The following is a 15495-nucleotide window of genomic DNA, read 5'->3' on the forward strand; positions in this document are numbered from 1 at the left end:
ATTACCCTGTGATCCATGCGTATCCAAATGATAACATACATATGCATGTATTTTCATATTTGTGTACAAAATTAAAGGTAAAACAAATGATTAACAACCTGTTTTACCTTTAGAACTCAAAAAGTTTTGTATGCATAACTTCTTAGAGGTAAAAAGAATAAAATTCTTGGTAATGTACAGAAAAGGGGACTTGTTAAAAATGTTTGAAAGATCAATTGTTTGTGAAACTGTCATTGTGAGACTTAGTTGTTAGTAGAAGTTGACTATATGAAATGAGTGCGACACATGTGCAATCTTTGTAGCTGCTAGTTTAGTGGAGACGAATGTGTGGGAGATATTTCTTGTATTGCTAAAATCTACCAAATAAATTATGAATCTGCTTTAATAATACTAAGGAAGTTATGAGACAAGGAATGTTTTCCTTGAGCATGCTCACAATTTCACAGGTCCTTTCTTAAAAAAAAAAAATGTATGTTTTCTAGTGTATTTTTTTAAGTGTATGTATGTATTTATATTTTAAAGAGAGGAGAGAGAAAGATCTTCCATCTGCTGGCTCACTCCCCAAGTAACCATAATGGCCAGAGCTGAGCCAATACGAATCAAAAAGCTTTTCCAGGTCTCGAACATGGGGACCTGAGTACAGGGTCCCAAAGACTTTGACTATCCTCTCCTGGCTTCCTAGGCTGTTGGATGAGAACTGTAACAGCCAGGATATGAACTGGCAACCATATGGGGTACCAGCTCCTGTAGTTGGAGGATTAGTTTGTTGTGCCAACACACCAGCACCCCCTCACTGGCCCATTCTCACTCTAATTATAGATAGGGCTGTTGCAGACAGCTGTACCAAGGTTGTGCAATGCAGGATTCATTGGATGAGGGATTTTGGCATTCATCATCCTGATTTTCTGGCTGATGGTAGTAAAATGATAAAACAGTAGAGGGTATTTTCTTTGAAGTTTGAGGTTTTTGTTTGTTTTTGGAAAGTCAGGTTTACAGAGAGAACGATCTTCCATCCACTGGGTTACTCACTAAATGGCCACAACCACCACTGCTGAGGAGATCCTAAGCCAGGAACCAGGAGCTGCTTCTGGGTCTCCATGTGGGTGCAGGATCCCCACACTTTGCATCATCCAGTGTTGTTTTCATAAGCCCCAAGCAGGGAACTGGATGGGAAGAGGAGCAGCCGGGGGCATGAACTGGCGCCCATATGGGATATCAGTGCTTGGAGGTGGAGGATTAGCCAGTTGAGTCAACACACCAGGCCTGGGTATTTCTTTTCCAATTTGCCCAGAGACACGCTTTTGGGCTGGTGGCCAGAGTGGCAATCCATCAACTTGTCCTTCCTTCTTCAGGGTCTCTAGCTTGTGATCTCTAATTGAAAACTTCTCAGCAGCCCTGCTTGGGACCCACATCCCCAATCAGAGCGGCTAGATCTCAGCTTTACTGCCTTTGCCCACTTCCTCCTAATGCGCACCTGGTGAGCAGCAGGTAATGGCCCAAGTACGTGGTTCCCTCCCACCTAGCTGAGAGATCTCAATTGAGTTTCTGGCTTCTGGTTTTATCCCAGACTACCCCAGCCTGTTTCAGGCGTTTGGGGAGATAGAATCCAAGGATGGATGACCTCTCTTTGTGTGTCTCTCCCTGTCTCTCTTTCAAGAACGTTTTAAAAATTATATAGAAAAAAGATTAGTGAATTTTTTTAAAAAGATTTATTTATTTTTATTTGAAAGGAAGAAGGAGAGACAGATATTCCATCTGCTGATTCACTTCCATAATGGACACAATGATTGGAAGTGGTCTGGTCTGAACCTGAGAGCCAGGTGCTTCTTCCAGTTCTCCTATGTGAGTGCAGGTCCCAAGGACTTAGGCCATCTTTCACTGATTTCACAGGCATTTAACAGGAAGCTGGATCAGAAGTGGAGTAGTCAGGACTCAAGCACCCGTATAGGAGGCCGTCACCGCAGCCAGAGGCTTAATCTACTATGCCATTGTGCCAGCCCATAAATTATATTATTATAAACCCTTGCCCATCTCTATTTCATTTCTCAAATGAACTAGCTTTCAGTTGATATGCCTTTTTTTCCTGTTGTTTACTTCCATGTTTCATCTGCTCATACTGGCATGACTTATTTATCATACCCTATTTCAGTAAATAATGTGTTACATTTTTCATACTAGCAAACCTGTTTTCCTTACATTTCCCACTGCCTCAAGAAGTTATAGTACAGTTTTGGTTTAGGTCAGTATTCAGTGTTGACATTTCCATGATTGCTGGATGATGAACCCTTCAGAGCCAGATTCTTTCCTATAAAATATTTTTTTTTCGTGAGAAAGAGGCTACATTTTGTCATTTCTTACAATTAATAATGACCTCATATCTCAGGAGAAATTTTTGTTGATACCTCATCACATCTCTTAAATACTTACCAATATTTTTCAAAATTTCAAGTGCCCAGATTTATTGATTCTGTTTTTTCCTGGAGGCTCCCACACCATTCTCCACCTGTTCGTCTAGATTGACATATGGCTGTCATTTGGGATGTCTTTCTGCTGTTACCCAGGGACTTGCCTCTGCCTCCTGCCTGTCTTAGATCCTTTCCTTCCTGTGGTCCTTCAGGTTCCCTGTCCTGAGTCCTCCCTAGACTGCTGCAGCACATTTTCTAGTAGTTTGCTACAGTGTGTATGTTTCTAGCCTCTGTATCTTCATATGTTTCTAATTACCCTGTATTTGGCCATTACTTTGTCTGGGGGGAAACCATTGTCTCCTTTCTGAGCTATGGCTTTGTTTTTGTCTAGGAAGCTAATGTGTTCCTCAGTCTGATGTCACGTGGAGTCTTACTTCCTTGCATGTGAACTAATTTTAAAATCTCAAAATTTTTCATCCTCTAAGTTCTAAAATCTCAAGATGATATGCCTCAAAGGTTTTTTTTTTTTCACTTATTCTGGTGATACTGAGTGTACTCTCAATCTAAAGCTTTACAGCCTCGGTACCAAAAAAAAACTATTGTCTTTTTCTGGAATGGTTTTCCTCAAGAACTGTTGTATTTGCCTTATTAATAGAGTTTTGTCTTTTTCTCCTAATTTTATGAGAGGTTTTCTTAATTGTGTCTTCTATCATTTTATTTTGTCAATGATAGTAATCATTACTAAGAGACCTTATTTGTATCACTTTGATTTTTTTGTTTATCCTGTGTTGGTCCTTGCTGTATATGGATGCAAATCTTGAAGAAGGCTATGTATGCACTGGGATATCAGTATTTTGTTCAGGAAAGGATAGTTGGTAGCCTTCTTTAGTGAAATATGAAGAATTAACACTCTGGAAAAAGACTTTTTAAAGATTATTATCAGGAATAACATCAGATGCAATTGCTTACTTCCCACAGTGGTTTCAGAAATGCCCTGTTTAAAATTGTGAAACAACAGTTTTTGAATAGATTTGGTTATAATAGGCATTAGACCTAATGACTGGAGAATGATTTCTAACAAGATTCTTTCCCTACTCTTGAGCCCTCATCAATTCCGTAAGCTCCAGCTTCATTTCTTTTTATCTTGTGATTTGGGGCTACAGGAGTTTCCAGGTCCAGGAATGAGCCAGCCATCTTCATAGGCATGATAGATGTTTGCTCAGTTTCTTCAGTTTGAGCAATAGCTCAGTGGAGAAGAACAACTGAGTTCGGCAGCCTCATCACACTGAAGGATTTCCCTCAGTTTCTTTCTTGTTTGTGACAGTCTTGTAACTAGGTAAAACTATACTCTGTTGTTCTCTTGAGTTGGTTGGTCTGTGTTTTTAGAGCTTTTTTAAAGCTCAGCCATGTAGCTGGAAATTTTGATGCCTTACCTATCAAATTAGCTTCACACCCTCTTGGATGTGTTCTGACTGACTTAGGATCCATTGATGAAGTCCTAGAACAGCATGAGACAAACATGCCAGCCTGGTCCAGGTTTTTACAGAAGTAGGATTGCATTCATGTGAAGCTCACTAGCAAGTGGAAGTTGTTTTCAAGACAGTCCATTCTTGTCCTTTGAAAACAGCGGAGGCTAATTGTACACAGGCCTCAGGCCTGCCTCTCAGGGTGGCTGAACCACTTCCTGTCTCACTGGAAGTGGCTGCCCTGAGTCACAGCTCTGTTGTTGCTAGGTGCTTTAGAGTGACAGTCTCCACCCCCAGCTCTCCCCACAGAGTTCTGGGGAATTGCCCCAAATTTTCAGCTCTGCAGAGTGGTTTGTGACTCATTCTCTTTTCTCTTTAGTGACCTTTAAAAGGACAAGGATAACCCCTATTTTGACTTTAGTTTTTTCTTGGTCATGTCTCTTGTAGTTTTACATTTCTGTCAAAATCACTTATCTTCCACCTTTTAGGAAAGAAACTCCTGTCCTGTAAGTATTTTGCAAGTTTGAATTCTTGGCATACTCATTAGCAGTCTAACCTCCTGCAAGATAGAGAACCCATGTGGATGGATTCTTGAAGATGGATATTTGTCATTAGTCGCAGAGCCAACTGGATTAGACAATTGTAAGCAGCCCAAGTTTGTGGGAACACAGGGTGTGAAGGTGGGAATGACAGGAAATGATGTAGGTGAGACATTATTAAGCAACTTGAATGTTGTTTGAGAGTTTGTGATAGGTCTGAAGAGAAATGCTGGGAATAATCTGATTTCAGGAGATCTAATTTAGATGAAATTCCTTAAATTTAGAATTTCTGATTTCACAAAATTCAGAGAAAAACTATGCCCCCTGTTAGGAATTTTCACCATTAACCCAAGACACCAGGCGCAGTGAGTCACATAGGAGGTCTGAATGCTAACGGGAGAGATGGCTGCGGGCAGAGGAGAGAGCAAAGCAGAGGAAGACAGAGCAAGATCAGCTGCCACAGCGACAGGAGGGGGCTCCAAGGGAGGAAGAGAGAGGCATACACCTGGGATCATGCTTTTATGGCCAACGGGGCAGGTAACACAGGGGCTACAAGGGATTGGTGGATAGGACTGTCGGGTGCAGTCATGAGGTTACAGCAGGTTGATGGGAACAAGGTTACAAAGTTACAGCAGGTTGGTGGAGACACATAAGTTATAGTTGATTGGCAGACAACAAAATTTGAATGTAAAGGGTGGGAAACTTCAGGAAACCGAGACATAGGGGAAGCAGATATTTAAAATGGTGCCGAGTCTTAAATGGAGGGGTCTAATCAATCTTTGGGGCCAATGTTCGAGTCACTCCTCACACCCCCTATAAAGTTAAGAAAAGTTCACAACTCCAGAAATACATTTTTTATCATAGATAATTGCAGAAGTACTGAGCAAGTGCTGGAATGTCTCAGTGATTTAAAATGTATGTAAGCATGTGAGTCGCTAGGGAGATATCAAAAGAAGCAGTGCGGACTCTTTCATAATCTTACATTTAAAGTTACACAGTTTTATTGTCTGCACAGGCACACATATGCATGGTGCAAATAAAACACATCACAAGAGCTGCAATCCTCGGACTCATAGGGCACCAGTATACCTAAAGAATAGACTGAGCTTATTCTTTTTTAGATTTTTTTTTTTAAAATTTGAAAGTCAATGTGAGAGAGAGGGAGAGACAGAGAAAAAGGTCTCCCCTCCTCTGGTTCACTCACCAGATGGCTGGGCTAGGCTGAAGCCAGGAGATTCACTTGTATCTCCCACATAGTTGGAAGCGGAACAGAAATGGAGCAGTTGAGCTATCAGCAGGCACCCATATTGGACACCAGTGTCATAGGTGGTGACTCTACCCACCGTGTTGCAATGCTGACCTTGGAGCTCATTTTTAAAATGTGCATAAAATGTTTCTTTTCTTCCTATCTACCAACCTCCCCACATCCCTCCTTCTCTGCATTCTTCTTTTCTTTTTCTGTTTTATTTAGCAAAAGCAATGATATTAATAACAAATAAATAAGTAAGGCAACGTTCTAGTTCCTGAGGCCGAGACCTGCATGAGTTTGGTCCCAGCCAGGCCGCTAATTCCTTTAATGTGTTTGTAGACTGCCCATTTCTACATAATGTGCTGATGAATGCTATGCTCCTGAAGGAGAATAATTCCAACCATTTTTATGAATTGGGAGCAATGATGTTTATGACTCGGTAAAAGATTGTATCTGGAACCTGAATGATGATTCAAATATAATTTGTGTAAGGCACTTGTTGTAGAAGCCATTTAAGGTTATTATTCTGGAGTTTCCACTGGACATGACTTAAAATGAAGAACAGAAGAAGATCCAAGTATTGTGGGGCTTGAAATATATCCTGTGTCAGGGGCGGACCCAACTTAAAGAAAACGTAAAAACTGAAAGTTTCAAAATTTCCATGATTTCTCTTTAAGGTCCTGAGAAAGACTCATGCAAATGAGCCATCTTACAGGTTTTGCTTAAACATGCCTTCACTACAAGGGGGGATTTTCCATAATTGTTATAGTTAAAGGATGGTGCTTTTTTTTTAAGATTTATTTATTTATTTATATTGGAAAGGCAGATATATGGAGAGGAGGAGAGACAGACAGGAAGATCTTCCATCTGTTGACTCCCCAAGCAGCCACAACAGCCTGTGCTGCGCCTATAAGAAGCAAGGAGCCAGGAGCCTCTTCCAGGTCTCCCACACGGGTGCAGGGTACCAAGGCTTTGGGCTATCCTTCACTGCTTTGCCAGGCCACAGCAGGCAGCTGAATGGAAAGTGGGGCCTTCAGGGCACAAATCGGTGCCCATATGGGATCCTGGCACATGCAAGACGAGGACTTTCCTTGCTATGCTATCACGCCAGCCCCAGTTTAAGAATCTTTTTAAAGAGTTATTGTCACCACCTGTTTGGGTGCATTGGGCTGCCTTAATGACTTCTTGTAGTTATGGAGGCTGAAGAAGTCCAAGGTTTGGGTGTCATTAGATTCAGCGCTGGAGACAGTTTAATTACTGGTCTTCAGTGATCCATTCTGGTTGTGTATCATCATATGGAGGAAGGGACAAGGCAGTGTCCTGGGACCTCATTTACAAAGCATCACTGTCTTTCATGAGGACTCTACCATCATTATCTAATCATTCTCTAAAACTTTATCTCCTAACCAACACTTTGATGATTAGGATTCAATGTAAGAATTGCTGAGAGGGGACAAGAGGAAATACACATACCAGGGAACTTTCAGATTAATGTACCACCCAAACATACCCTCTGGGGCACTTAGAAAGCTACATTCTCTGCTCATCTGTGCCAGAGAATATGGGAAAATTATTTGAGTGACTCTTTTCTTAATTCTTCCAATATGTTTGTGTAACTAGTATTGCTCCAGTATCATAGGAGAGAAATTAACTTGTTGCCTATTAAAAAATATTTTTTTATTTTTATTAGGAAAAGCAGATCTACAGAGAAAAGTAGAGACAGGAAGCTCTTGCATCCAGTGATTCACTCCCCTAGTGGCCACAAAAGCCAGAACTGAGCCTGTCTGAAGTCAGGAGATTCTTCCTACTTTGGTGCAAGATCCCAAGGCTTTGGGCCATCCTCCACTGCTTTCCCAGGCCACAGGCAGGGAGCTGGATGTAACTTTGACATACAACCAAGTATTGAACCAGGAAACTGTAAAGGTCAGATAAATGTACAAAAAAGAAAAATTGTGCCAAATTTCAAAAATGTTAGGAAAAGCTGCATATTTTAAGAGATCAGGGGCTAGAGTTGTGGCATAACACATTAACCTACTACCTGGGACACTCACCACCCACAAGGCTGCCGATTCAAATCCCAGTTCCTTAACTTCTGATTTCTACTAGTGCACCTGGGGAAGCAGAGGAAAATAGTCCAAACGTTTGGACCTCTGCCACCCACATAGAAGACCCAGATGGAGTTCCAGTGTCCTGGCTTCAACCTGGCTCAGTCCCAGAAATTGTTGCAATTTGGAGAGTCAACCAGTGGATGGAAGATCAATATCTCTCTCTCTGTGTCTCTGTCTCTCTCTCTCTCTCTCTCTGACTTTCCCTACTTCTATCACTCCATCCCTCTTTGTACCTCTGCCTTTCAAATAAACATTGTTTAAGAAAGGCAGAATATAATACCCAAAAGCAGATGCCAGGATAATGATAGCATGTGGAAACAATATGGGAACAAATACAGGGAAAGGAGAAGATACGGGAGATGAGGGAAGAATCATTGTCCTAAAATAGTATTTCTTAAAATGTGGTTCCAAGCAAGCATTGCAGAAAAAAAATGGGAGGGGTGGTAAATATTTTTTGGCTCTGCTCACTGGATTTAACACTTTGGGGATGAGATCTAGTAATGTTGCTAAGGAGCACGCCAGAGTGGGAGAACTGCTTCCTTAGATTGGTGGACTGGAGTTTCAGCTTGCTTTATTGGGAATGGAGAACTCTGACTAAGTGCAACTCTCAGTCTATGCTGCTACACATTAAATATTAAGTCACTGAAAATCTTTGCATTGTATTTAGACTTCAGGAATCAATCACAAATCCTTTTATTAAAAATGTCTGTTGCATAAAAGAATGTAGTTCTCACCCTAACCACTAAAATTGCAATAAGCTTTTTATAGCACTGATAATAAAAGAGCTATAAAAAGCTATAAAAAGCAAAGCAAAAACTTTAGTAAACTTGCCACTGATTCATTTATACCAACTGATAAAATGTGTGAGCAACCATCAATTTTCATTCTGGCTACTGTAGCATATCTTTAGGCAATTACAACAGTGATTCACAAAATCTTAACACTAATTCAAGTACAAAATTTCCTAGTATGTATTTCATAATAGATAGAATCAAGTTCCATAGTACATCCTCTTCTTTGGGGTAGAAATTCAGAGAACATAAGGTATTCCATTAAATGGAATGCAATCTGTGGCGGGTATTTGGCACATGAGTTAGAACATGGTCTGAGACTCTTTCATTTCCATATTGGCAGGTCTGGGTTTGAGGTCCATTTGAGTTCCTACTAATGCAATAGGTGATCGCTTAAGTATTTGGATCCCTGCCACACCACAGAGGAGAGCTGGATTGAGTTCTAGCTTCCAGCCCCAGTACCAGAGTGCAGGCATTTGGATAGTAAACCAGCAGTTGGATGAACAGCTCTGTCTTTCTCTGTTTCTGAGCCTTTCAGATAAATGAAAATATCATAATTTCAAAAGTTTTAAACTGGCCCAGTGCGATAGCTTGGTGGCTAAATCCTCGCCTTGCATGTGCTAGTATCCCATATGGGTGCCAGTTCATGTCCTAGCTGCCTCACTTCCCATCCAGCTCCCTGCTTGTGGCCTGGGAAAGCAATGGGAGACCTAGAAGAAGATCCTGGCACCTGGCTTCAGATCAGCTTAGTCTGGACATTGCTATCACTTGGAGAGTGAACAAGCAGATGGAAGATCTTTCTCTCTGTATAAATAAATAAATCTTTAAAAAAAATTTAACTAAAATAGAATGCAGACTGGTTTAGAAATTTCTTCCCATCCTGGTGAAATGGTAGTTTCGTTGATTAAAAACAAACATGATTTTCTTTCATAGGATGCTGTGATCTAAAGATGTCTTCCAAAATTCAAGCAGCACTAAGAACCCAGACGTAAGCATTTAAATCATGCGAGTATTAGTGTTACTAGGTAATATTTTGGGTGGTATATAGTATTATGGGGTGGGCATTTGGTGTAATGGTAAAGACATCTCATGAGATGCCCACATTCCTTACCCAAGTGCATGGATTCAGGTTTCAGCTCTTCTTTGGATCCCAGCTTTGTGCTAAGGCACATTCTAGGAAGTAACAAATGATCATCCAAACAACAGGCTTCCTGCCACCCACATGGTAGACTCTGACTGAGTTATAAGCTCCTGGCTTTGGCTTGGCCCAGCCCTGGCTGTTGCAGGCATTCGTGGAGTGAACCAGCACGTGGAAGAACTCACTCTCTGTCTTCTGCCTTTTAAATAATTAATACTAACTTTTTTAACAATCTTTATTGTAATACATTTCCGTTTCAAGGTCCTAAAAGCACCTAATTTTCTCCAAAGTTGTCAGGTTTTCTGTGGAATGATGTGATCACCAGCCACCCTGGACTGGCCCAGAACCTGCCAGGAGAGCACATTTTGTAGATGGGTGAAAAAGTCTCCATGGGTCACTCTTTGCTTCATATTAAAACTAATATCTGTGTCCCAGCAGTAGCTTAAACCTTATTAACCTAGCATGCAACTTGCTAGATGGCTGTTTCTGAACTGTGCCTATGTGAACTTGTAGCCACCCCTACAGGTAATAGCAAGAAGTTTCTATGTTACATATTTGTGACCCCTACAGTAAATTATACCTGTTTCTCCATCTCATGAAGCCATGGCTTTGGAAGTGATATCCTGTGGTCTCCTTGCTCATTTTAACTATGCAGAAATTAATATTTTTATCAGGAAATATCACTGTAAATAAAATATACCAACAGACTGAAGGAAATATTGATGTTATATAAGACTGAGGGAAGGGGCCCGGCAGTGTGGCCTAGCGGCTAAAGTCCTCGCCTTGAAAGCCCTGGGATCCCATATGGGCGCTGGTTCTAATCCCGGCAGCTCCACTTCCCATCCAGCTCCCTGCTTGTGGCCTGGGAAAGCAGTCGAGGACGGCCCAATGCATTGGGACACTGCACCCGCGTGGGAGACCCAGAAGAGGTTCCAGGTTCCCGGCTTCGTTCGGATTGGCGCGCATCGGCCCGTTGCGGCTCACTTGGGGAGTGAAACATCGGACGGAAGATCTTCCTCTCTGTCTCTCCTCCTCTGTGTATACCTGTCTGTAATAAAATGAATAAATCTTTAAAAAAAAAAAAGACTGAGGGAAGGTGAATAATCTTAATACATAATACACACCTTAAATTAAGGGACAGCAGCTACAGTGTCTGCTGCTACATTTATGGTATTAAATATTTATATTAGAAGGGAAGAAGAGTCTCAAATCAATAATGTAGCTTTCCAACTCAGAAACTAACGAAAGAAAAAATAAAGTCAAAACAAGAAGGATGAAGAAAACAAAGAATAGAAGAGAACTGTCAATAACTAAAAGTTAGTTTTTTGGGGAAAATGCAAGTGAGGAGGTTGATAAATCTCTTAAGAAACTGACAAAAAAAGGGCAAGGAGCATAAGTATTAACTTCAGGAATGTAAAACCATGTAACACTAAAAGAATACTGAAAGAATACCAGAAATACTCTGTACACGTAAGATTAAAAAAAAAAACCTTGAAAACCACATACCACCAACATTTGTTTCAGTTAAAACAGATAACCTGAGTATTCCAATTTGAGAAATTAGATTCATACTTTAAAACCTCTGATAAATATTCAGGCCACAGTTGTTTCAGCAGAGAATTCTACCAAAGAAATAACAGAACTACTAATTTTTAGAAACACAGAAATCCTCCACAAAATGTTAGCAAATAAGACCCAGCAAAGTATAGGATGACAAAATGAAGTTTATTCAAGGAGTGTAGGGCTCAACAATGTTCATTACTCAATAATTGTATTTCATAATTGCTAGAAGAAACAACACATGATCATTATCAAGCATTTGACAAAATTCCACATACATCATTAAAAATTTCTCAACAAACTAGACAGGAACTTCTTCAGCCTTGAAAAGGGCTTCTACACAAAGCCTATGGCTTACATACAAGGTAGATAGCCTCAACTCAATCATATATTTCAATTTGCCATGTGTAAGATATTCATAGTTTATAAACTTTATAAAAAGCTTCTTTTTAATATTTAACATGGATCACACACTTAATATGTAATTCAGGAAAAAGTCTTCCACTTTTTCTGCTACCTAAAAGGTTTAACCATTATCTTCCAGTGGTGGTTAAAAATGTGCCAACTTGCAAAGCAGTTTCCCTTCTATCTTTTTGCTAGTTATAAGGCAGAGGATTCTCATTTGAATGAAATGACTTTCATTATAATTATAATAAAGAAAAGTAGTCTTAAAAAATACCATTATATTTTCCTCACTTATGTCACATTTCACATAATTTTATAATTTGTATGCTGAAAAGATAATATAATTATCTTACTTGCTTATGAAACATATCACATGATGCATTCAGTTCCAAAAACCTATTTTAAATACTGCTATTACCTTTATGAAAGGCATGTCAATGAAAAAGCTCAGGTTCATTTTAATCAGCAAATTCTATATTCTACTTGTATAGAGTTTGAGAAATGGAAGCTCATTTTAGCTCATCAGCTTCAGTAATGTAAGTACATATTTGCTTTTGCCCAAATGAAATATTAATATCATTTATAACCACTAGACTAAAATTAGGATATACAGTTTTTCAAACAAATGGCTAGAAAGCATGTGATCTTATAAATCATATCATTAAGAAACTTAAGCACTTATTTTTATTTTCTTTTAATATGGAAGCTTGACAAGTAAAAAAATTTTTTAGTTTCATCTCTTCAAAACACCTTTTTCTGATTAAATTCTTCAATGACTCATACATCATACAATAGCATCATTTTCTTCAAGAAGGTTCTTGATTTTCTTTTTCATTTCTTCAGCGACACATTAGTCATTCAGTAGCATGCTATTTAACTTCATGGCATTTTTTCTTCTTCCTGTTATTGATTTTGTTTTGTGGCCTTTCATTTAAGGGGATATACAATAACTGTGTAATTGAGACTATCATTTCCAATAGCATGTTATGTAATTTCATGGCATTTTTTATTTATTTTTATCTTCCAGTTGTTGATTTTGTTTTGTGGTTTTTCATTTAGGGGACGTATAGTAACTGAGTAATGGAGACTATCATATCCAGATGTGAGGATACAATGCAGTATGCATCTCTACTTCCAGCAAAGATGGACTCCCAATGACACTGTTTACTGTATCTTGACATTAGGATGCTGGAGTCTCTGCCATTGTCCATGCCTGCAATGATGGACATATGACTGTTTTGAAGAACTATACTATAGTAATAATATAGGGGAACTCAGTGAGTGGCCAGAGAGCTTGGGGAGGGAGGAAAGGAAATCCCAGAGCCTATGGAACTGTATCATAAAATGATAATAATAATAATACTAATTTTTTAAAAGATTTTATTATTGGGGCTTGGCAGCGTGGCCTGGTGGCTAAGGTCCTCGCCTTGATCCCATATGGCCGCTGGTTCTAGTCCCGGCAGCTCCACTTCCTCTCTATCTCTCCTCCTCTCAGTATATCTGACTTTGTAATAAAAATAAAATAAATCTTAAAAAAAAAAAAAAAAAAAAAAAAAAAAAAAAGATTTTATTATTATTGGAAAGCCGGATATACAGAGAGGAGGAGAGACAGAGAGGAAGATCTTCCATCCGATGATTCACTCCCCAAGTGAGCCGCAACGGGCCGATACGCGCCAATCCGATGCCGGGACCAGGAACCTCTTCCGGGTCTCCCACGCAGGTGCAGGGTCCCAAAGCTTTGGGCCGTCCTCGACTGCTTTCCCAGGCCACAAGCAGGGAACTGGATGGGAAGTGGAGCTGCCGGGATCAGAACCGGCGCCCATATGGGATCCCGGGGCTTTCAAGGCGAGGACTTTAACCGCTAGGCCACGCTGCCGGGCCCAATAATACTAATTTTTAAAGGAAGAAGAAAAAAGACAAGTAAAAATTATAAGACTAACATGAAGGAATATTATAAGCTGAATTGTATTTGGCCCAAAGTTGCCTATGTTAAAGCTCTAATCCCCTGTATTTAGAATGTGTCTGTCTAAAAAGGGCTTTTAGGGGATAACTAGGATAAAAGGGGGTCATAAAGGTAGGCCCTAATCCAGTTTGATGTCCTCATAAGAAGAGGTAGAGGAGATAGACCTGCACATACACACAGAGGAAGAAACTATGTGAAGACAAAGGAGAGAGGTGGCCATCTGCAAGCCAGAGAGAGGCTGCCGAAGCAACCAACCAGTTCTGCAGGTTTCTTGATGTTAGACTCTGGAATAGTAAAATCAAACTATTGCTGTTGAAGTCAGCCAGTCAGTGTGTGTTATTTTGTATGGAATTAATACATAATAAAGTCTATGAGTATGCTAGACACCATAAGTAAATGCAAGGGGTTTTTTAAAGATTGATTTTTATTTTCATTGGAAAATAAAAGAAAGAAAGGAGAGACAGAAAGATCTTTCATCCATGGGTTCACTCCCAAAATGGTCACAATGGCTGGAATTGAGCCAATCCAAAGCCATGTGGGTGCAGGGTCTCAAGTTTGGGGTCATCCTCTACGGCTTTCCCAGGCCATAAGCAGGGAACTGATTGGGAAGTGGAACAGCAAGGACAGGAATTGGTACCCATATGCCTTCAGCCATCACACCAGGTCCCATTAAAGGTTTTTAAGTAACGGTTGTCTAAGTTAAATTTAAATGTGTTGCTCCACTTCCCTACCTATTCAGCTTCCTGCTTGTGGCATGGGAAAAAAGTGAAGGATTACCCAAAGCCTTGGGATCCTACACCGACGTGGGAAATCCGGAAGGAGTTTTTGGTTCCAGGCTTCTACTCACATCAGTTCCAGCTGTTGTGGCCATTTAGGGAGGGGACCAGCAGATGGAAAATCTTTCTTTTTTCTCTTCTCTGTGAATCTGCCTTTCCAATAAAGATGAATGAAATTAAAAAAATAAAAAAAAGTTCATGACACTAAAAGATAAGTTTAGGGACAAGCGTTTGGCCCAGCAGTGAGATGCTGCTTAGGACGATGGCATCTTGTTTCAGAGTGTCTGGGTTTGAATTCTGACTTTGATTCCTGACTCCAGCTTCCTGCTAGTGCACATCTGGGAGGCGGCAGGTGCTGGGTCAAGTAATTGGGTCTCCGATATCCACGTTGAGTTCCTGGCTTCTAGCTTCACCCCTCAGCCCAGGCTGTTTTAGATATTTGGAAACTTATTTATCTCTGTCGCTGTGCCTCTGCCTGTCAAACAAACAAAAAACCAAAGTGTAAGGACAAAGATAATTTGGAGCTGGTGCTCTGGCATAGTGAGTCAAGGCACTGTGTACAATGCCAGTATCCCCTTTGCATGTCAATTCCAGTCCCAGCAAATCCACTTCTGATCCAGTGGATATAAGATCTCTGTCTCTCCTTCTCTATGTATAATTCTTCCTTTAAATATAAAAATGAAATTTTTTAGAGAATAAAATTGTCTCATTTAAGTTCAGATTTTTCAGACTTAACTGAATTAAAGACTACCACTCTTACATTGAAGACAACAGATCTTATGTTGTCTGATAAACTGAAGGGTGTATTTATGTATATATGTACATCTACATTAGCATGCATATATGTATACACACACATACATAAACACACAATCATGTGTTGCTTAACAAATAGGATACATTTTGAAAAATAAACTGTGAGGCTGTTTCATCACTGTGCAAACATAGGATGCACTTAAACCTAGATGACATAGCCTATCTACACTGTTAGGTTATATGGTATATAACATATTTCTCCTAGATTAACATTAGAAGGAGGGCCCGGCGGCGTGGCCTAGCGGCTAAAGTCCTCGCCTTGAAAGCCCTGGGATCCCA

General features: G+C 40.1%; 1 protein-coding gene across 1 annotated transcript in view; it reads left to right on the forward strand.

Annotated features, from left to right (window-relative positions):
• The window catches only part of RBM26 (RNA binding motif protein 26), a 159881-nt gene that overhangs the window by 23027 nt on the left and 121359 nt on the right, over nt 1-15495 (forward strand). Inside the window, exon 2 of the mRNA XM_058670580.1 lies at nt 9492-9546. Within this exon, the coding sequence (XP_058526563.1) occupies nt 9509-9546 (38 nt within the window). The 5' untranslated portion in view covers nt 9492-9508. The remainder of the gene's footprint in view (nt 1-9491; nt 9547-15495) is intronic.

This window comes from Ochotona princeps, chromosome 12 (assembly GCF_030435755.1).
Source record: "Ochotona princeps isolate mOchPri1 chromosome 12, mOchPri1.hap1, whole genome shotgun sequence".
Taxonomy (NCBI): domain Eukaryota; kingdom Metazoa; phylum Chordata; class Mammalia; order Lagomorpha; family Ochotonidae; genus Ochotona; species Ochotona princeps.